Source organism: Carcharodon carcharias, chromosome 7, assembly GCF_017639515.1.
Source record: "Carcharodon carcharias isolate sCarCar2 chromosome 7, sCarCar2.pri, whole genome shotgun sequence".
Taxonomy (NCBI): Eukaryota; Metazoa; Chordata; class Chondrichthyes; order Lamniformes; family Lamnidae; genus Carcharodon; species Carcharodon carcharias.
In genome coordinates this window covers 5,083,762-5,106,370 of record NC_054473.1, presented here as the reverse complement: position 1 = coordinate 5,106,370, position 22,609 = coordinate 5,083,762, and the positions used below count along the sequence as shown (strand labels likewise).

The window sequence follows — 22,609 nt, the reverse complement described above, 5'->3', positions numbered from 1 at the left end:
TACAATGTTGGAAGCCATATATGACAGCAAATTGGTGAAGTATTTGGTGGAAATTGTGGACTGTTATCCAACACTGCCTGGTCTGGGATGCTATGGCTCACTAGGATCTCCTTCAACGCTCTCTTGTCGTGTATAATTGCTTTGCCTCAATCCATCGGGAGAAGTAGTCCACCACAATGAAAAAGGATCTGCCATCAAAGATGAATAAATCAATGTCTAACCGCTCCCACAGCCTGGTTGGGAACTGTGGGGATAAGGGGCTCCTCCTGGTCCTGCTCGTCTAGTGCACACACCTGGCAGTTTACTTTTGTGTCCTGAACTGCTGTTGAAATGTCTGGCCAGCACACTGCAGATTGGGCCCTTGCCCTGCATTTGGTGATGCTCAGGTGTCTCTGGTGTATTTTTTGGAGGATCTCTGGCCGCAGAGAGGCTGGAATGACTGGCCACTTGTTGTAGACCAACAGATCGTCAATGACGGTAAAGTGCTTCTGCTGTTCTAACCAAGTCTTCATGGTACCAGCACTCGGTCTCTGCTGTGGTCACCCTTGTTCCTTGCAGATGTGAGCACACTCACATTTGTTCCTGGTGGATTTGCTGGAGTTTTCCTTTGGTAGCTGGCAGGTGTCTCCTCACCAATTGGGAGTACAGTCGAGCTGCTTGATCAGGTTGACATCATGTTTCGTTGAAAGGTCCACAGTGGCCCTGGAAAGTGTGTCTGTCATTGTTTTTTTTCCCTGAAGGTACACCGTTTCATACTCAAATCTCATGAGTTGTAGATGGAATCTCTGGATTCTGGGGGGGCATCTTTGCCAGCTCCTTCTCATCTAGCCGTGAGACCAGTGGCTATGGTCTGTTTCAATGGTGACCTCTAGGTAAATAATGTCGTCTAAAAGCTTATCACACATCCAAGTGACGGCAAGAGCTTCTTTCTTAATCATGGTGTATCTTGTTTCTGTGTCTGACAGTCCTCTGGATGCATAACACACTGGCCGGAACATCCATTCATTTATTCCTGAAATAAGACAGCTCCAGAGCCTTTGGATGAAGCATCTGCTGCTGTAGCGGTGGGCAGGGCTGGGTCATGGTGGGCCAGGATGTTGGCAGAAAGCAGCATGGCTTTGATGCAACAAAATTCTTGCTCTTGGTGCGTGCCCCAACACCAGGCCTTGTCTTTCTTGAGAAGGTGTCGCAGGGGTTCTGTGACCTGTGCCAGATTGGGTAAAAGATTTGTCAATTGGTCATCATATCCAGAAATCTCAGGAGGTCCAGAATCGAGGAAGGGGTTGGGAACTCACTGATAGCTTTTGTTTTCTGTGGGTCTGCCATGATGCCCTGTTCCGGTTGATGTTTCCCATGGACTGAATAGAGGCCTTGGAGAGCTTGTATTTCTCATTTAGTGTCAGCCCTGTTTCCTGCAAACAGGATCACTGTGTTCTTTCACTATCATGCCGGGGACAAAAACATTGTCCAAACGACAGGTGACACCCTCTAGGCCTTGCAAAATGGCTGACATCGGGCGTTCAAAGATTTCTGGTGCGGAGGTGATTTCGAATGGGAAGCGGCTGAAGCAGAATCTGCCAAAGGGGGTGATGAATGTGGTCAGCAATCTGGACTTTTCATCGATTGGAAGTTGCCAAAAGCCGCTGTGCGCATTGAGTTTTGAAAACGTTGTGCTTTTTGAGAGTTTGGCCAGGCTGTCATCCACCACGGACATCGGTGGACTTCTCTCACCACAGCTTTATTGAGCTGTGTCAAGTCGACACAGATATGGATGCACCCGTTCAGTTTTGGGACTGGGACCATCCCAGACACCATTCGGTTGGCTGAATGAACAGGGAGATGACACCCATTTTTGTCATCTTGTCCAGCTGTTACTGCACTAGCTTCATGAGCAGATGGGGTGTATTTTGTAGCGTAAACGGGTGCATAGGTTTAGCGCCTCCCTCAGTGTAATCCTGTATGCGATCCTCAGTCACCTCAATTCTGTAAGGAGTTACAGGAACTCCTTTTTAAATTTGAAACCAGGCCCTTTACTGGTTGACCACGTCAATTTTTTGTAGGAGGTTGAGGTTGACACAGGCTTTTCGGTTTATAAGGGAACGTTCTTGGTTGTGGCTGGTGAACAGGGTCTCTCGTATTCCTTTATCCCTGTACCCGAGTGCCACGTGAATTCACCGGGAGTTTGATCCTGCCTGCTCCATGCAGCTGTGTTGCAGTGGCATCAGCCGTGGGTCACCAGCCATGGCTGTAACACTGGCCCCCGTGTCCAATTTCAAGATTGTGAGATGACCATTAACTGAGATTCTACATTCCAGAATGAAAATCTCTGATCTCTGACCTCACCTAAGGAGCATGCTTGTGTTTCCTCTTGGTGTGGTACCTCGCCCTTGTGATTTGTCTTGGGATCACCTGTGTGTCTGGTTGTGTTAGCTTTGTATAGCTTTCCGAAGTGTCCTATGCAGTTGTAATTAAAACATCGTGCTGAGACTGCTGGACATTGGTCACTCCTGTGGGGCCACTTGGCTCCATGGCGCTGGCATGGTTGCCCACCCTCTAGTGGTTGGTTAGGGTATTGCTTCCCTTGGCCTGGAGTGTCCCAGCTCCACTGCTGTTTTACCAGCTGGAAGTGGGGCTTGCTCTGTCCCATGGCTTACTTTTGCCCCTTAAGATGGACCTGTGTTGTGAATGGATTCCGGACTGGCTGACAATTTTTGAATGGTCTTTTCAAGAGTCAAATCTTCCTTAGCTTGACGCATGTCTGAGGGTGCATCGTCCGCTGCTCCAGCAACAGTTCTGACTCTGATTAGCTCTGGTTTCAGGTCACCGTAGTCACAGCCTTCAGCCACTCTGTGCAGCTCATTTTAATAAAGGAGTCAACAGGTTCTGGCTGTTGGACACGTTTGTTAAACAAGGATCTTGTTACTGCTCAGATTAAAATATGTGTCAAATGATTTTAAAACCTCGTCAAATTTTGCTAAGGATCCGTTGATTCCGTTTCTAGCTATTGTGTTGTCGGTTATTGGGCCTACTGAATAAAGCAACGTGTTAACCTATTCAGCTTCTGTCTTTTTGTCTGGACCTGAAGCAGTCATGTATCTAAGGAATCTCTTTCTCCAACATCCCAAATTTTGTGACTGGTCTGGACCTTGGATGTGTCCAAACTGGCCTGGTAAGGTAGATTTTTGATCCAAGGTCATTTAAAATTTAATAATATGTTTAGCTTTAAATGCTGCTCGGAAATCCAGGATGGCTGCCGTCCGCTTCTTCTCAGTGAGGTTTCCCGTGTTTGTCGGTTTTGGCGGGCTCCCGGGTTTGTGATTTCTGTGTTTTAGGTTTTCAGCATTGACTCCTTGGATCGACCTTTCCGAGTCTCCCTTGGAGATTCTAAGTATTTTCGGGCTGCGAAACCATCAGTTCCTGGCCTTTTCTGGATTTTTTTTAACTATTGATTATTTTTTTAAAAAGATTTTCGTTCAGAGTGAGTTTGACCTGCCGTGTAACCAGGCGCTGCCGTGTAACCAGGCGCTGCCGTGTAACCAGGCGCTGACTCGGGACTAGGGCTGCTCGTGGTACGTTTTAAAATGGTAATTCTGACTGCTGCTGACTTGAAAGCTTTTTTAAAGCCATTCTGACCAAGAAGTCTCCTGCTGCAGCCTGGAGTTTTATTTCTACCTTCAGTGTCCAGTCCTGCTATGGAGCTTTTCTCTGGTGATCTCCTTCTCCACGTTCACTTCTGGTACATTTTGTTAGGTTAGAACGCTGCTTTTCCAATCTCCCAGATTTTAAATTCCTTCTCCAGCTTCTGTGAGGTTCTGGGTTGTTCCGATAGTTGTTACCATGTTTGTAAGATGTGTATAGTTCGGTAGGCCTCATGAAGATGTTCTGAGTCTTGTAGTGTTTATTAACTACTTGTATCTATATACGTGTATACACAGTATAAGGTTGAAGTTGGAGCTGCCTCCATGTTTGCCTCTACACACGTCTCTGTCCAGTACAAGACAGTCCTCTAGACTCGGGTCATGTGTTCCCTTCCATCATAGTGTGGGCGGTAGTGTACTCAGGCCCATGTTAACCCTTTCTATGCCAGTCCCTTGTACCATAATGTACAGAAAGCATTTCTTGTGAGTTGCCAGCTCTCATGCTCAGGAGACCAGTCACCTGTTCCAGGTGCCTCCTGTCCAAAGAAGGAGGGTCGTGAACATATTTGGCATTGCCAAATCTGGCTCAATGCTTCAACACATGACATCCCACCTCCAACTATTCCCACTCTCCCCACATTGTTTGAAGGACACGTCCATGTTTGTCGTCCCTTACCTACCTCCCCCCCGCCCAACCCCCACACTCCTGCCACTGCTTGTCTAACTCATCAGTCCTCATTAGAACTCTGCCTTTCCAGAGCCCATAGGGAAGCAAATAGATATTACATTACCTAAATAGTTCATTCTGAACTGTAGTCAAACAGACTTTGTTCCCAATCACCAATGTTTTTATAGGGCCCAGATTTTCACCGTGACATCGAGGCTCTCTGTCATGGCAAAAATCCCAGAAATGCCCAAAATTTCTTAGACCTGCCCCCAAATTTAGCATTTCCCATCTTTGTGGGGCTGGGGCTGGGGCTGGGGCTCATGCATGCGTGGTTTACGGAGACAGCTGGCCATTTAAATCACCAGGAGTGTGAAACCTGGAGTATGCAGATTAGACCAGGTAAGAGGAGGCCTGAATTTGGTGGATTCATTTGGATAGCCAGGGTACCCGAGAAGAGATAAGGTGCCCCTTGGATTGTTAAAGGTAAACATGTTTTTATGCACAAACTCATTGGAACTGTCAAAGCTGTCAAGGAACTTTCCAAGGACACTAGGTGAGTTGGCCTGGAGGGCGTAAGGGCAAAGGGTGGTGGGTGGGGTCATGTGTTGGCATGAATTGACACTAAGTTGCTTGGAGCTATAAAGAGTCATGGGGGTGAGTAGAAGGGCATGAGATAGCATAGGGTATGCGAGGGTTAATGAGGTGGGTAGAGGGGCATGGAATGGCATAGGAAGTATGAGGGGCCATGGAGGGTGGGTGGGAGGCATGGGTTGGCATAGGGAGTATGTGGGGCAGATGAGGAGTGAGGGTGTTTTATGTTTGATTCTTTTTAAAACCTTTTTAAGGCCAGTGCCAGAGCACAGGGGCAGGTCTTCCACCCAGCCTGTCTCTGCAGCAGACAGTCCCTGCACTCATTCCGGGGTCACCCACCTCGACTCCTATTTCAGCCCGCCCCTCCCCCCACCCCCCCTAACGAAAATCTGATCTGTGGGTGGATCTTTTTAAAGGCCGGGTTTGACAAACCAGGAAATCTCCTTACTCTGTGCGGCTGCCCTGGGGGTGGAAATCTGGGCCAAAGTGTCCAAAGAAAATTTTTAAAAGACAATTTTATTTGATTTTCACTCCCAGGAGTATCCTAAGGATTAATCTTTAATTCCTTGGGACACCAGGGCAACCCTGGAGGGGTGTGTGGTGTGCCTGTGTGTCCCTCATGTTTCAGGATGTACATGTAGATGTGTTTGTGTCTGTGTGTGCCATGCCCCGATGTGTGTGTGAGTGTGTGTGAGAGTGTGTGTGTTTTAACCATTATAGGATGTGGGCATCGCTGGAAAATCCCATTTCTCCTTGAGAAGGTGGGGGTGAGCTGCCTTCTTGAACCGCTGCAGTCCATGTGGTGTAGGTACACCCACAGCGCTGTTAGGGAGGGAGTTCCAGGATTTTGACCCAGTGACAGTGAAGGAACGGTGATATATTTCCAAGTCAGGATGGTGAGTGACTTGGAGGGGAACTTCCAGGTGGTGGTGTTCCCATGTGTCTGCTGCCCTTGTCCTTCTAGCTGGTAGTGGTCATGGGTTAGGCAAGTGCTGTTGAAGGGGACTTGGTGAGTTGCTGCAGTGCATCTTGTATATGGCACACTGTGTGTGTCTGTGTGTATGTGTTGTCATGAAGCTATTAATGGATATAATATTATTGGAAAATAGTTTTCTTTTAAAATAGAAGTTTAGTCTGTGGCTGTGTCTTAATTGGATTAAAGCCAACTAGTCTCGGTGCTTTGATGTGTACTAGTTTTGATACGTAAGACAGTTAGAGGGCATTTGCATTTTTTGAATAGAGCATTCAAGAAATGGCGTGAAAACTGACATCTATCTAGCAGATACCAAGCCATATGTCTATATTACTAATAAAATTGGTACTATGAAAGGGGTTTTACTGTTAGAGAGGTTTAGTTCAGAGGTTGTTGATACAATGAGAATTAACATTCAATGGGAGTGGTAGGTATAACTTTAGCAGTTTTCGTGTGTACAGAGCAGAGGCGATGTAAGACAAAGCCTGTAAGCCTACCAGTGTTACTGCAAGGAACCAAAGTGAAAAGAACTTCATTTGAATTTGTAGGTGAAAATGCTTTGCCTAGTGTCTGGTTAAGTCTGTGGGTTGCTGTTGCCTTAATGGAGATTAGTTTGGCAATTTGTGAAAAGTTATGATCATAGTAATTTGTGGCCGTGTATATATATATATATATTTTTTTTTTAACCGATAAATTAATAAAATGTTTCATTTAGTTTAATGTGAAACCTCGTGAACTGTTGGTCTGATTCCTGAATTTAGAGTTGCATCTCAAACATAACACTTAAAATTATAGGTTATGACAGTTGTTTAAAGTATCCCTCTAGGATTTTTCACTAACTCAGCTTTACCAACTGCATCGGTGATAACAGTGTGTGTGAGATTATATCTGTGTGGGTGTGTAGATTGTCCAATATGGACTCAGAGACTTGGACAATTTACAGCAGGAGCCTCAAAGCACCGGGGAAATACGACCGGTGGGGCCTTCTCAATCTCCTTTAAATCCAGTGACAGTGGTGGTCCAACAGCAACATCCTCTCCAAGATAACCCACCCCAACATCGAGGCACTAATCGCTCAAAACCAGCTCCGCTGGGCAGGACATGTCACTCATTTCCTGCTCCGGACTCCCGGAGCCACAGCCCCACTTGGAACTCAGTCATGCAGGAGACTGCCAGGACAATGGAAATGCATTAGGGATATCCTCAAAGCAACCCTGAAGAGGTCAAACATACCCGCTGACTCAAGGGAGATCCTGGCTTGTGTCCGATCAGAATGGAGAAGGTTCATTCGGGAAGATACCGAATACATCGAGAGACTTCATCGGGAATGTGCAGAGATAAGGCCGAGGTGTCGGAGAGAGCGCACAAACCTCCCAACGCTCATCTATCCGACCCTTCAAACACCACTGGCCGCACATGTGGCAGAGCCTGCAGATCGTACATTGGACTTATCAGCCACCTCAGAACCCATCCAACCGGAGGGGAAGTGAGTTGTCCTCGATCCTCAGGGACTGCCTGAGAAGAGGAGATGGGTGCCTGTGCCTGTGTGCAAATGTGGGGCTGTGGGGGCATGATGGGGCAGTGTCTGTGTGTAAATATGCATGAGTGTGTGTGTGCGTGTGTGTTTGTGTGTGTGTACGCGTGTGTGCTTGTGTGTGTGTTTGTGTGTGTGTGTGCGTGTGTTTGTGTGTGCGTGTGTTTGCGTGTGTGTGTGTTTGTGTGTGAATGCGAGTGTGGTTGGTTCTGTGTGGAGATAAATTTGTCTGTTACTGTGTCTGTGTGGGTGTGTCTGTGTGGGTGTGTCTGTGTGCGTGTGTCTGTGTGTGGGTGTGTCTGTGTGGGTGTGTCTGTGTGGGTGTGTCTGTGTGGGTGTGTCTGCGTGTGGGTGTGTCTGCGCGTGGGTGTGTCTGCGTGAGTGTGTGTCTGCGTGAGTGTGTGTCTGCGTGTGGGTGTGTCTGCGTGTGGGTGTGTCTGCGTGTGGGTGTGTTTGCGTGTGGGTGTGTTTGCGTGTGGGTGTGTTTGCGTGTGGGTGTGTCTGCGTGTGGGTGTGTCTGCGTGGGGGTGTGGGTGTGTCTGCGAGTGGGTGTGTCTGCGAGTGGGTGTGTCTGCGAGTGGGTGTGTCTGCGTGTGGGTGTGTCTGCGTGTGGGTGTGTCTGCGTGTGGGTGTGTCCGCATGTGGGTGTGTCTGTGTGAGTGTGGTGGGGCGGTGAGTGTAAGAAATACCGTTACCAATACTTGACCTGTTACCAGTCTGTTCACATTATATTTATGGACAGAGTATTGGGAAAGTGGGTGAATAGGATTCATTAAAGATAAAGTGGACAATGGAAAGACATTTTGTTGGTCAGAGTTCAGGGATTAAGCAAGTCGATGCTGAAATTAGATGGAGGGATCCAGTTTGTGATGAGCTTCAGTTGGAGGTTGCGATCTTTAGCTGGGGGCTATCAGGGTTCAATAGGTTACCTATAACCAGGATGACTGAGGGGAGATTTCCTTTGGGTTACCTGGGGGCAGATCTGTACAGAAAAGTTTTGGTTGCTTGTTCCAGTGACAGCACGATGAGGGGGAGGGAAGGTGTCAACAGGAGACATGGAGGAAGGGGAGGATGTCTATCCCTGCTGGATAATGTTGTCCAGTCTCCTGTTCTACCTTAGCTTAGTCAACCATGAACTAAGCAATAGTTCCCCACACAGCTGGAGGACAAGCGAATGATAGGAGAATCTTGATCCCGACCCAGTTACTCCTGATGGAAAGGATAAAGAGGTGGATATTGTACATAGACAGGATTGAGCTCGGTTATGATGCTTCCTATGGTTAAATATCCTGTAAGCGCTCATTGTAACTCTCAAGCATTAATAATGAGATGGACTGTAACTGTAGCCTAGTGAGAGTCAGTATGTGTGTAACCGTACCCCAGTGAGAGTCAGTGTGTGTGGAACTGTACCCCAGTGAGAGTCAGTGTGTGTGGAACTGTACCCCAGTGAGAGTCAGTGTGTGTGTAACTGTACCCCAGTGAGAGTCAGTGTGTGTGGAACTGTACCCCAGTGAGAGTCAGTGTGTGTGGAGCTGTACCCCAGTGAGAGTCAGTGTGTGTGGGACTGTACCCCAGTGAGAGTCAGTGTCTGTGGGACTGTACCCCAGTGAGAGTCAGTGTGTGTGGAACTGTACCCCAGTGAGAATCAGTGTGTGTGGGACTGTACCTCAGTGAGAGTCAGTGTGTGTGGAACTGTACCCCAGTGAGAGTCAGTGTGTGTGGAACTGTACCCCAGTGAGAGTCAGTGTGTGTGGGACCCGTACCCCAGTGAGAGTCAGTGTGTGTGGAACTGTACCCCAGTGAGAGACAGTGTGTGTGGGACCCCTACCCCAGTGACAGTCAGTGTGTATGGAACTGTACCCCAGTGAGAGTCAGTGTGTATGGAACTGTACCCCAGTGAGAGTCAGTGTGTGTGGAACTGTACCCCAGTGAGAGTCAGTGTGTGTGGGACTGTATCCCAGTGAGTGTCAGTGTGTGTGGGACTGTACCCCAGTGAGAGTCAGTGTGTGTGGAACTGTACCCCAGTGAGAGTCAGATTGTGTGGGACTGTACCCCAGTGAGAGTCAGTGTGTGTGGAAATGTATCCCAGTGAGTGTCAGTGTGTGTGGGACTGTACCCCAGTGAGAGCCAGTGTGTGTGGAACTGTAACCCAGTGAGAGTCAGTGTGTGTGGGACTGTACCCCAGTGAGAGTCAGTGTGTGTGGAACTGTACCCCAGTGAGAGTCAGTGTGTGTGGAACTGTACCCCAGTGAGGGTCAGTGTGTGTGGAACTGTGCCCCAGTGAGAGTCAGTGTGTATGGAACTGTACCCCAGTGAGAGTCAGTGTGTGTGGAACTGTACCCCAGTGAGAGTCAGTGTGTGTGGAACTGTACCCCAGTGAGAGTCAGTGTGTGTGGGACTGTACCACAGTGAGAGTCAGTGTGTGTGGGACTGTATCCCAGTGAGAGTCAGTGTGTGTGGGACTGTATCCCAGTGAGAGTCAGTGTGTGTGGGACTGTATCCCAGGGAGAGTCAGCACCTACACCAGAGTTGGAATTATATTTAGCTTCTTTTTGTACAACGGGGTTTAAATGGGTCATGGGCAGTTATGGAAAACTGACGACAGCTTGAATGTGAAAATGGGGCTTGCTGTAAATCAGACCATAATTGTCTAGCACCTGATTTGTCCACTGCTCAAGACCCATTCTATCCCAATGATTTATTTGTTTGATCTTGAACAGGATGAGAAAAAATGTTTCATCTGCGATTCCCGTAAACCGTATGACAGATTGCGAAATCCTAACAGCCATAGAGTGGAAAATGTGATTACAACCTTTGCGCAGTATCGTAAGAAAGCCTGGTGGCAATCGGAGAATGGTGAGTCTGTTTAAGCTTCTGGTAAAGTGACGGTGAGGGAAGAATCAGGTGTTAGGGCAGCCCTGACCTCACTGTAACTGGCAGCTTGGTTCGGCTGGTAGCACTCTTGGCTCTGAATCATAAGGGTTTGGGTTTGGGTTTGGGTTCTTCCCCTTGACGCTCTGGGGTGTGTGGTCACTAGAATGTGGGATGTGCAGTGTTATTAATTCCAAAGCAGTTTCAAAAAGGGAGCAGTCAGTTGTCTCCAGTGACCTGGTTAATATTCATCCTTCAAACCTTAACCAAAAACAGATCAACTGTTACAAAAGTTCTCTGTCACCAATCCCCAGTTCCTCTCCAAAACAAAAACAGAATTACCTGGAAAAACTCAGCAGGTCTGGCAGCATCGGCGGAGAAGAAAAGAGTTGACGTTTCGAGTCCTCATGACCCTTCTGTTCTGTCGAAGGGTCATGAGGACTCGAAACGTCAACTCTTTTCTTCTCCGCCGATGCTGCCAGACCTGCTGAGTTTTTCCAGGTAATTCTGTTTTTGTTTTGGATTTCCAGCATCCGCAGTTTTTTTGTTTTTTTTTTTCCCAGTTCCTCTCCATTGTTTAGCTGTGTGGGACTGCATATTCTTCCCAGTTGTAGCCAGAGAATCTTCAGCAATGTGTCTCTTCTGTTGTCTGGAGCCCCCCATGAGTCCAGCCTTGGCCTCTTCCCCTTCTTGATCTCCATGTTGTCCATCATTAACATCATTTACATTCATGGAGTCAGATTCCATATGTACACTGACAACACTCAACTTGAACCCACCGCCACCTCTCTCCATTGTACTTGTTTTATCAGGCTGTTTGTCTGACATCCAGTACAACATGAGCAGAAATTTCATCCAGTTAAATATTGGGAAGACCAAAGCCATTTTTTTTCAGTGTCCACCCTCACTTCATTTCCTAGCTACTGACTCCATCTCTCCGGCTGAACTAGGCTGTTCTCAACCACTGTATCCAACTAAACTCTGAACTGAGCTTTCAGCCCAATATCCTTTTCAATACAAACGTGTAATCCCGCTCCACTCCTACCTCAGCTTCTTTACAGCTAATCCTAATCCTAACCCTGATCCATGCCTTTCTGCTTCTTTGCTCAATTAGTCCAGTGCTCTCCTGCTTGGCCTCCCACATTGCACCTTTGGTAAAGTCCAACTCATCCAAAGCTCTGCTGCCCATATCCAAACTCTCAGCAAGTACCTCTGTGCTCACTGACCTACAATGGCTCCTGGTCCCCCATAATCTCAGATTTTGAACTGCTGTCCTTTTGTTTAAATCCCTCCAGGGGCTCACCCCTCCCTATGTCCATCCTTAATACAGCCCTCGCCTTGAACTGTCCTGCATTTTGATACTGGTGTCTTATGCATCCCAAGCCCTCTTTACCCCACCACTGGATAGTGTGCCTTCAGCTAAATGATGGATCAACCTAGCTAACCCTTGCAGTCTTGCAGATCAGCGTTCTATGGATCTGATTCCTGGCAAGTCTCAGCCTTCAGGAGATGGCGGGGAAAGGGAGTTACAGAGAACAAGCAACAGAAAGTGTGTCTCTTCGCTTGTCCAATTAATGGGCATGCACAGATGTTTGTGTGTTGGGCCCAGTTTTGAGGGAACAGTAGGGTCAGTGTGTGAGGATGTTCCTTCCCGGAACAAACAGTATTTGGCCACTCTCGTCTTCCTGTTTCTCTCTCTGGAATGTGTGAATATGCCAGAAAGTGCCTGGGCCAGAATTACCACATATCAGAAAAAAATATATATCTATTGGGTTTGGGCAGAGGCTTGTTAGTTACCGGGTCACCGAGAGCATGTCTACTGTTCACAGCAATGAATTCTCATTCACAGAGAGGCAGTATAGCCTTTCCTTTCCTCACCACTGTTCCCAGACACCAGTTAATCCTCAAGAAAGTTATTTGCAGTTGTTTTCCATCTCTTCCCTATGGAATACTGGTGGTGGAGCAGAGTATTTAAATATTAGTGCCTGCCCCAAGCCAAGGATTTCTCTCAGAATCTCTCTCTCCCCAGGGATTCTGTGAGGTACACTCTGTATTGTTACCAGGAGCTTATTCTTCCTGTGTGGACTGAGTGTCAGCAGCATTTTGGAACATGGATGGCCTAACAACCAAGGTCTGATCCCTTCCACATATAACATCCCCACACACACACACACACACACACACACACACACACTCTTTTACACACACCCCCTCTGAAACACACACACCCCCATCCCCCTGACAAACACACACCACACACACTCTCACTCACTCTCATACAAACCCTCTCTCCCTTACACACAACTTGCACTCATAAACACATATTCTTGCACACACTGATATATTCATAGTGTTACAAACTCTTGAACATACATCTGCTTGCACACACTGAAACACACTCACATTCCTACACAGATACACACACAGACACACACACACCTTCACATTAGGATAAATTCTGACTGTGCAATCATGTTGAATAGTGAATCAGCACCCATTTCACATCTCCTCCTTTTATTTTGATGGATTCCAATTTGCCCAGGACCTCCTCCCACCCTACATCACCTCAGCCAATTAGCCTATGTTGCAGAATGTTTAAATAATTTCTATAGCAATTTTCACAACCTCAGGATTTTCCAAAGCATTGCAATCAATTAAGTACTTTCTGAAGTGTAGTCATGGTTATAATGTAGGAAATGCAGCAGCCAATTTGTGCACAGCAAGATTCCACAAACAGCGAACAAATAGTGTTTTTTATTTTTTCATGAGATGTGGGCCAACAATTTTTACCCATCCCTAATTACTCTTAAAAAGGTGGTGGTGAGCTGCCTTCTTGAACCGCTGCAGTCCATGTGGTGTAGGTACACCTGCAGTGCTGATAGGGAGGGAGTTCCAGGATTTTGACCCAGTGACAATAAAGGAACGGCGATATATTTCCAAGTCAGGACAGTGAGTGACTTGGAGGGGAAATTCCCAGTGGTGGTGTTCCCATCTATCTGCTGCCCTTGACCTTCTAGATGGTAGTGGTTGTGGGTTTGGAGGGTGCTGTCTAAGGAGCTTTGGTGAGTCGCTGCAGTGCATCTTGTACATAAGGACATAAGAACTAGGTGCAGGAGGAGACAGTTCAGCCCCTCGAGCCTGCCCTGCCATTCATTACAATCATGGCTGATCTCATTTCGGCCTCAACCCCAATTTCCCGCCCTCTCCCCATAACCTTTCAACCCGTTATGAATTTAAAATGTCCATCTCCTTAAATTTATTCAGCGTCCCAGCATCCACTGAACTCTGAGGTAGTGAATTCCACAGAATCACGACCCTTTGAGAAAAGTAATTCCTCCTCATCTCTGATTTAAATCTACCACCCCTTAGCCTAAAATTATGGCCTCTCATTCTAGAATACCTCACAAGGGGAAACATCCGCTCCACGTCCCCTTTAGCATCTTATGTACCTCAATTAGATCTCCTCTCATCCTTCTAAACTCTAGCCAGTATAGGCCTAACCTGCTCAATCTCTCCTCATAAGACAAGCCCCACATCTCTGGAATCAATCTAGTGAACCTCCTCTGAACCGCCTCCAATGCAACCACATCCTTCCTCAAGTAAGGGGACCAAAACTGTGCACAGTACTCCAGGTACGGTCTCACCAATGCCTTGTGCAGTTGCAACAACACTTCCCTATTTTTATACTCTATTCCTTTAGCAATAAATGCCAAAATTCCAGTTGTCTTCCTTATTACCTGCTGTACCTGCAGACTAGCTTTCGGTGATTGATGCACGAGGACACCCAGATCCCTCTGCACTGAAGCATTCTGAAGTTTCTCTCCATTTAAATAATAAGTCACCTTTTTATTCTTCCGACCAAAATGGACAACCTCACACTTATCCACGTTAAACTCCATCTGCCAAATTTTGGCCCATTCACCTAACCTGTCCATATCCATTTGTAAATTTCTTATTTCTTCATTGCAATTTACTTTCCCACCTATTTTGGTGTCATCTTCAAATTTAGCTATAGTACCTTCTATCCCTGAATCCAAGTAATTAATATAGATTGTAAATAGTTGGGGCCCAAAGACCGAACCCAGTGGCACCCCACTAGTTACAGCTTGCCATCCAGAAAAAGACCCATTTATTCTGACTCTGCTTTCTGTTGGTTAACCAATCCTATATCCAAGCTAATATATTACCACTAACTCCGTGTGATCTTAGCTTGTGTATTAATCTTTTGTGTGGCACCTTATCAAAGGTCTTCTGGAAGTCCAGATATACTACATCTACAGGATCCCCATTATTCACTTTGCTTGTCACATCTTCAAAGAACTCTAGCAAGTTCGTCAAACATGATTTACTCTTCATAAAACCATGCTGACTCTGATGGATTGCATTTTGACTTTTCAAATGCCCCGTTACTACTTCCTTAATAATGGATTCCAACAATTTCCCAACGGCAGACGTTAAACTAACTGGTCGATAGTTTCCTACTTCCTGCGCCCCCCCCCCCACCCTTTTTGAATAAGGGCGTTATATTAGCATTTTTCCAATTCACTGGAACCTTTCCAGAATCCAGGGAATTTTGGAATATTATAGCCAATGCATCCACTATCTCCACTGCCACTTCCTTTAAGACTCTGGGATGTAGGCCATCAGGTCCTGGGGACTTGTCACCCTTTAATCCCAATAGTTTGCTCAGTACTTTTTCTCCAGCGATGGTGATTGTTCTAGGTTCCTCCTCCTCTATACCCTCTGCACTACCTGTTACTATTGGGGTGGTATGGGGTCAGTCCTCCACTGTGAAAAATGGGGCAAAATATTGATTAAGCGTCTCTGCCATTTCTGCGTTCCCCACTATTAACTCCCCAGTCTCAGTCTCCAAGGGACCAACATTCACTTTAGCTGCTCTCTTTCCTTTTATACTTGTCGAAGCTTTAGCTATCAGTTTTTACATTTTGCACTAGTTTTTTTTCATTATTTACTTTTGCTCTTTTTATTATTTTTTTAGTAACCCTTTGTTGACCTTTAAAAGTTTCCCAATCTTCCAGCCTGCCACTGACCTTTGCAGTTTGGGATGCCTTAGTTTTTGCCTTTATGTTATCTTTAACTTCCTTGCTTAGCCTTGGATGCTTTCTTCCCTTCTTAGCATCTTTCTTCTTCATTGGGATATATTTTACTTGTGAGGAACTGAATATCTCCTTAAATATCTGCCACTGTTCATTAACTGTCCTACCTTGTAGTCTTCCTGCCCAGTCCACTAGGGCCAAATCTGCCCTCATGCCGATATAGTTATTTTTGTTTTAACTCCAGAACACTAGTGTAGGACTCAAGTTTCTCGCTCTCAAACTGAACTTGAAATTCCATCATGCTATGATCACTCTTCCCTGGAGAACCCTTTACTATGAATCATTAATTAATCCCATTTCATAATGTAAAACTAAATCCAGAATAGCCTGCTCCCTGGTTGGTTCCACAACTTATTGCTCCACAAAACAATCTCTAATACACTCTATGAACTCTCCCTCGTGGCTACCCTTGCCAATTTGATTAGTTCAGTCTATGTGGATATTAAAATCACCCATGATTATTGCCGTGCCTTTCTTATATGTTCCCAATATTTCCTGGTTTATACTGTGCCCTACTGCTGAACTACTGTTTGGGGACCTATAGATCACTCCCACCAGGCTATTTCTTATTTCTACCCAGACTGACTCTACATCTTGCTCTCCAGTGCCTACATCATTTCTCACTATAGCACTGATCTCTTCCTTTACTAACAAAGCTACACCACCTCCTTTTCCTTCCTGCCTATCCTTCTGAAACACTGAGTACCCTTGGATATTCAACTCCCAAACCTGTTCCCCCTGTAACCACGTCTCAGTAATCGCCACCAAATCATACCTATTTATCTCAATATGGGCTGTTAACTCATTAGTTTTATTCTGAATGCTACGCGCATTCAGATACAAAGCCTTTAAGTTTGCCCTATTGTCAATTTTCCCTACTCTTATATGATTCTTTGGTGCAACATGGCGTTCACACACTCTGTCCCTTCCTTTCACTTTTTGGTAACAATTAGCCTCGTCACTAATCTGCACTCTTTCCCTCTCCTTAAACTTTGATTTTTTGTATTTCCATGCAACTATTTAGTTTAAAGCCCTATCTACCACCCTAGTTATGCGATTCTCTAGGACACTGGACCCAGCCTGATTCAAGTAGAGCCTGTCTGAACGGAATAGCTCCCTCTTTCCCCAGTACTGGTGCCAATGTCCCACAGTTGTACACACTGCTGCTACTGTGATAGGGAATAGATAATCTGACTTTAGTGATGTTCGTTGAGGCTAGGACACCAGGGAGACTGCGCCAGCTCTTCTCCAAATAGTGGCCATGGATCTTTCACTGAGAAGGCAGACAGGGCCTTGGTTTAACGTCTCACCTGAAAGACAGCCCCTCCAACAGCGCAGCACTCCCTCAGTACTGCTCTGGATGTGTTGGCCTGGAGGTAGCTCGTCTCAGGAGTGGGGTTTGAACCCACATCCTTCAAGAAGAGAGACAGCGACCCACTGAGGCACAGCTGCTGGATTGATAGCAGAGGTCGATAACAGAGTGCCTTATTATATATTGAAGTATTTTCAGCACACTTGTGCCAGATCAAGTGGAGATAATGTGAACTCATTCCCTCTTACATTTCCATTCACTCCTCTGTGAAATGCATTTACGGAAAGGAACTCTGAAATATTCTTTAATGCATGCTCCCGATACGTCAATGGAAAATTCCAAGGAATCTGTTCTGCAGTGAAACGCTCTGCATTGTCAGTTTTCAGCTGCAGCTGAAACCATGGGGGTCGGAGAGATGGTGGCGCGGGCGGGGGAGGGTGTCTGTCAGCCAGGAAGTTCAGTTTGGGGACTGTTCGGGGTCAGGTGGCAGCAGTGTGCAAGCGATTCAATCGCAGTCTTGTTTCGGCTAGATTCCTTCATGCAACAAGTCTTGATGAGGTCTGTATTATGATCGAGCAGGGGAGTGCCAAATGGAGGGGCCTCTCAGGGCAAACTTGAGTCAGTTCACTCCTTGTGTTATCCTGCCTTGTTTTCCTTGTGGTGCACAGGTCCTTTAGCTGAAAGGAGTGATTGTCTTTTTTCAGTCACCTCTCCTCCCCCACTCCACTCCTCTCCCTCCTCTCTCCTCTCCCAATCCCTCCTCCTCCTCCCCTCTCCCCATTGTTTATTTCACCTCTCACCTCCCCACCTTTTTCTCCTCTCTCTCTCTCTCTCTCCTTTCTGCACACCTCCTCTACTCTCCTTATCCCTCCATTCCCCTCCTCTCTTCCCCTACTACACCCAGAGCTGCAACCACACTGTTTCTGATTCTTGCCGCAGGGGTTGTGACTGTGTGTCACAGAGCTGCTTCTGACATTGCTGCTTGAGAGATGGGATGGGCAGTGGAAAAGGAAGGGGTAGAGGGGGAGTGGGTGGGGGAATGGGAAGGAGAGGGGTAGGGGAAGCGGGGGTCAGGGAGAGTGATGCTTTGCTACTTCAGCTCAGGTCTTAGATATTGAACGGAGCTTGTGCAATTCCTCACCAAGTAGATTAGAAGCACCTGGACATGGAAATAACAACAGAGACAGGCCATTCGGCACAACCTGTCCATGTTGCTGTTTACTCTCCACTCGAGCAAACAGGCACAAGTCCAATTACCCTGTTCCCATCTCCCTCCAACCCCTTACCCATCACCCCACCACCCACCTACTCCCCATTCAATCCAATCCTCAATGCTGACACAGTTTCTGCCCCAAACACTAATCCTGGGAGTGAATCCAGAGCCTCACAACTCTCCACGTGAAGAGGTTTCTCCTGCTCTCTGTTTGAAATCTCTGACATTTAATCCTGTGTCAATGGCCCCCTTGTTCCTGACTCCTCGACCACAGGAAATGCTTGCTTCTGTCGACATTATGTAACTGTGTTTCCACTGCCTATCTGTTTCAAGGCATAGACGATGAATTCCACGTTCAGTGGGGGTAGGGGATTGGCTACCCATTATATACCCAAACACTGGCTTCCCGGCATTCTCCACTATCAACATCCTGAGGGTTATCAGGGACAGGCAAGCGGTTACAATCAGATGAGCTGTGACCTTATTGAATGGTGGAGCAGGCTTGAAAGGCCAAATGGCCTACTCCTGCTCATAGTTCATATGTACTATTGACCAGAAACTGAACAGGACTAGCCATTAAAATACTGCAGCTACAAGAGCAGGTCAGAGGCTAGGAATCCTGTGGCGAGTAACTCACCTCCTGACTCCCCAGAGCCTGTTCAGCATTTACAAGGCACAAGTCAGGAGTGTGATGGAATACTCCCCACTGGCCTGGATGAGTGCAGCTCCCACAACACTCAAGAAGCTTGACACCATCCAGGGCAAAGCAGCCCGCTGATTGGCACCACATCCACAAACATTCACTCCCTCCACCACCGACACACAGTGGCAGCAGTGTGTGTACCATCTACAAGATGCACTGCAGCAACTCACCAAGGCTTACATGGACGGCAGTGGTTCAAGAAGGAGGTTCACCACCAGTTTCTCAAGAACAATTAGAGAAGGGCAACAAATATTGTCCTAGCCAGCAATGGTCACATATCAACAAAAATTAAAACAAAAAGGAGAATTGTGCAGGGTGTGTGTGACGAGGGGTGGGTGTATGTGAGGGGAGGGTGTGTGTGTGAGGGGAGTGTGTGTGTGTGTGTGAGGAGAGTGTGTGTGTGTGTGTGAGGGGAGTGTGTGTGTGTGTGTGAGGGGAGTGTGTGTGTGTGTGTGTGAGGGGAGGATGTGTGTGTGTGTGAGGGGAGGGTGTGTGTGTGTGTGTGAGGGGAGGGTGTGTGTGTGTGTGAGGGGAGGGTGTGTGTGTGAGTGAGGGGAGGGTGTGTGTGTGTGTGAGGGGAGGGTGTGTGTGTGAGGGTAGGGTGTGTGTGTAAGGGGAGGGTGTGTGTGTGTGGTGTGTGTGAGGGGAGGGTGTGTGTGAGTGAGGGGAGGGTGTGTGTGTGAGGGGAGGGTGTGTGTGTGTGTGTGAGGGGAGGGTGTGTGTGTGTGTGTGTGGGGAGGGTGTGTGTGTGAGAGGGGAGGGTGTGTGTGTGAGGGGAGTGTGTGTGTGTGTGTGAGGTGGGGGTGTGTGTGTGAGGGGAGGTTGTGTGTGTGTGTGTGAGGGGAGGTTGTGTGTGTGTGTGTGTGTGCAGGGAGGGTGTGTGTGTGTGTGTGTGTGTGTGTGTGCAGGGAGGGCGTGTGTGTGTGTATGTGGGGTGGGTGTGTGTCTGAGGGGAGAGTGTGTGTGGTGTGTGTGAGGGGAGGGGGTGTGTGTGTGTGAGGGGACGTTGTGTGTGTGTGTGTGTGTGTGTGTGCAGGGAGGACGTGTGTGTGTGTATGTGGGGTGGGTGTGTGTGTGTCTGAGGGGAGAGTGTGTGTGCTGTGTGTGAGGGGAGGGTGTGTGTGTGCGAGGGGAGGGTGTGTGTGGTGTGTGCGAGGGGAGGGTGTGTGTGGTGTGTGCGAGGGGAGGGTGTGTGTGGTGTGTGCGAGGGGAGGGTGTATGTGGTGTGTGCGAGGGGAGGGTGTGTGTGTGTGTGAGGGGAGGTTGTGTGTGTGCGAGGGAAGGGTGTGTGTGGTGTGTGCGAGGGGAGGGTGTGTGTGGTATGTGCGAGGGGAGGGTGTGTGTGGTGTGTGCGAGGGGAGGGTGTGTGTGTGTGTGTGTGTGAGGGGAGGTTGTGTGTGTGTGTGTGTGTGCAGGGAGGGTGTGTGTGTGTGTATGTGGGGTGGGTGTGTGTGTGTCTGAGGGGAGAGTGTGTGTGGTGTGTGCGAGGGGAGGTTGTGTGTGTGCAAGGGGAGGTTGTGTGTGTGTGAGGGGAGGGTGTGTGTGTGAGGGGAGGGTGTGTGTGTGTGTGTGTGAGGGGAGGGTGTGTGTGTGTGTGTGTGTGAGGGGAGGGTGTGTGTGTGTGTGTGTGAGGGGAGGTTGTGTGTGTGTGCGAGGGGAGGTTGTGTGTGTGTGGGGAGGTTGTGTGTGTGTGTGTGCAGGGAGGGCGTGTGTGTGTATATGTGGGGTGTGTGTGTGTGTGTCTGAGGGGAGTGTGTGTGTGGTGTGTGTGAGGGGAGGTTGCGTGTGTGTGAGGGGAGGTTGTGTGTGGTGTGTGCGAGGGGAGGGGGTGTGCGTGTGAGGGGAGGATGTCTGTGTGTGGGGTGGGGATGTGTGTGTGTGAGGGAAGGGTGTGTGTCTGTGTGAGGGGAGGGTGTGTATGTGTGTGTGTGTGAGGGGAGGGTGTGTGTCTGTGTGTGAGGGGAGGGTGTGTTCATGTTGGGGGAGGGTGTTTGTGTGTGTGGGGAGGGTGTGTACATTTGAGGGGAGGGTGTATATGTGTGAGGGGAGGGTGTGTGCATGTGAGGGGAGGGTGTATATGTGTGAGGGGAGGGTGTGTGCATGTGAAGGGAGCGTGTGTGTGGTGCGGGTGTGTGTACGAGGGACAGTGCGTGTGACATGTGGACAAACCATCACTATCACCATTGCTGCAATTGAAATACCCATAACCTCGAGCTTTATCAGGTCGGAAATCAGCCCGTGTCTGCTGAATATTAACAGTGAAGCTGCTGTAAATCTCAGTCAACCCTCATTGAGGGGATCGAAGGAGAAGAGTGGCCCAGCGTTTTCTGGCCTGGGGTAGATTGCATTGGTCCCTGTGAGTTGGACCTCCTTTTCTCATTCTTCAACTCAAATATATTTTGTGCTGTAATTCACTGGGAATGTGAGCTGACAATAATGTTGAAAGGGCAAGAAGGCACCTGGGTTCTCAGTGAATGACCGAAAGTCTATCTTAATTTGCCAGCAGATTCTGGGCCATATTTTCTGTTGAAGATTTTCCTGTTCTTTGTGATTCACTTACAGTTTTGTTACGATATTTGAGCTAATCTGACGTGTAACACTTCCAAAACTGACAGTCACAAAGATGTGAAATCTTTATCAAACATAATATCACTCATGGGATTAGAAAGTGCAATTTAGTTTCGTGTGTTCTAACCTCTCCACTGTCTCAACTGTTGAAGAATGTCCCTTATTGCACCGGTGTGACCTTTTCCAGTTATGAGCTTAGCTATCCTGCAGCCCGTGAGTCAGTCTGGCAGTCCAATCTGCATTAGGTGTGATTTTGTGCAATGGGTCCCATTAAGGACTGAACTGAGGCATCTCCAACTTTATGCTCATCTGACTCTCCAGACCACAGTCAGCTGACCTTACCAGTCTAGGCTGCTTCTATTCTCAAGTCCTAGTGAATAACATCTGCTGTGTGGTCCAGCCCGTCACCCATACCTGGTCAAACCCTTTAACTCGCTGAGACTGATGGATTTGTCTTTCCCGCAGGTATGTCCAATGTCCATTTACGTTTGGACCTGGAGGCAGAATTCCATTTCACCCACCTCATCATGACATTCAAGGTAGGTATGCCAGCGTGCAGTACACTAGGTAGGTGTGCAGTACACTAGGTAGGTGTGCAGTACACTAGTTAGGTGTGCAGATGTGCAGTACATTAGGGAGGCGTGCAGATGCGCAGTACACTAGGTAGGTGTGCAGTACACTAGGTAGGTGTGCAGATGTGCAGTACACTAGGTAGGCGTGCAGTACACTAGGTAGGCGTGCAGATGTGCAGTATACTAGGTAGGTGTGTAGGTGTGCAGTACACTAGGCAGGTGTGCAGATGTGCAGTACACTAGGCAGGTGTGCAGATGTGCAGTACACGAGGTAGGTGTGCAGATGTGCAGTCCACTAGGTAGGCGTGCGGATGTCTAGTACACTAGGTAGGTGTGCAGATGTGCAGTACACTAGGTAGGCGTGCAGTACACTAGGTAGGCGTGCAGTCCACTAGGTAGGCGTGCGGATGTCTAGTACACTAGGTAGGTGTGCAGATGTGCAGTACACTAGGTAGGCGTGCAGTACACTAGGTAGGCGTGCAGTACACTAGGTAGGTATGCAGATGTGCAGTACACTAGGTAGGTGTGCAGATGTGCAGTACACTAGGTAGGTGTGCAGTACACTAGGCAGGTGTGCAGATGTGCAGTACACTAGGCAGGTGTGCAGATGTGCAGTACACTAGGTAGGTGTGCAGATGTGCAGTCCACTAGGTAGGTGTGCGGATGTCTAGTACACTAGGTAGGTGTGCAGATGTGCAGTACACTAGGTAGGCGTGCAGTACACTAGGTAGGCGTGCAGTACACTAGGTAGGTATGCAGATGTGCAGTACACTAGGTAGGTATGCAGATGTGCAGTACACTAGGTAGGTGTGCAGATGTGCAGTACACTAGGTAGGCGTGCAGTACACTA

The 22,609-nt window shown here is 47.9% G+C and overlaps 1 protein-coding gene across 2 annotated transcripts in view; it reads left to right on the top strand.

Moving 5' to 3' along the window:
• The window catches only part of lamb2 (laminin, beta 2 (laminin S)), a 231,545-nt gene that overhangs the window by 33,397 nt on the left and 175,539 nt on the right, over positions 1 to 22,609 (top strand). For both annotated transcript variants that reach the window (XM_041192265.1, XM_041192264.1), the window contains exons 3-4: positions 10,124 to 10,259; positions 21,653 to 21,726. In XM_041192265.1, the coding sequence (XP_041048199.1) occupies positions 10,124 to 10,259; positions 21,653 to 21,726 (210 nt within the window). The remainder of the gene's footprint in view (positions 1 to 10,123; positions 10,260 to 21,652; positions 21,727 to 22,609) is intronic.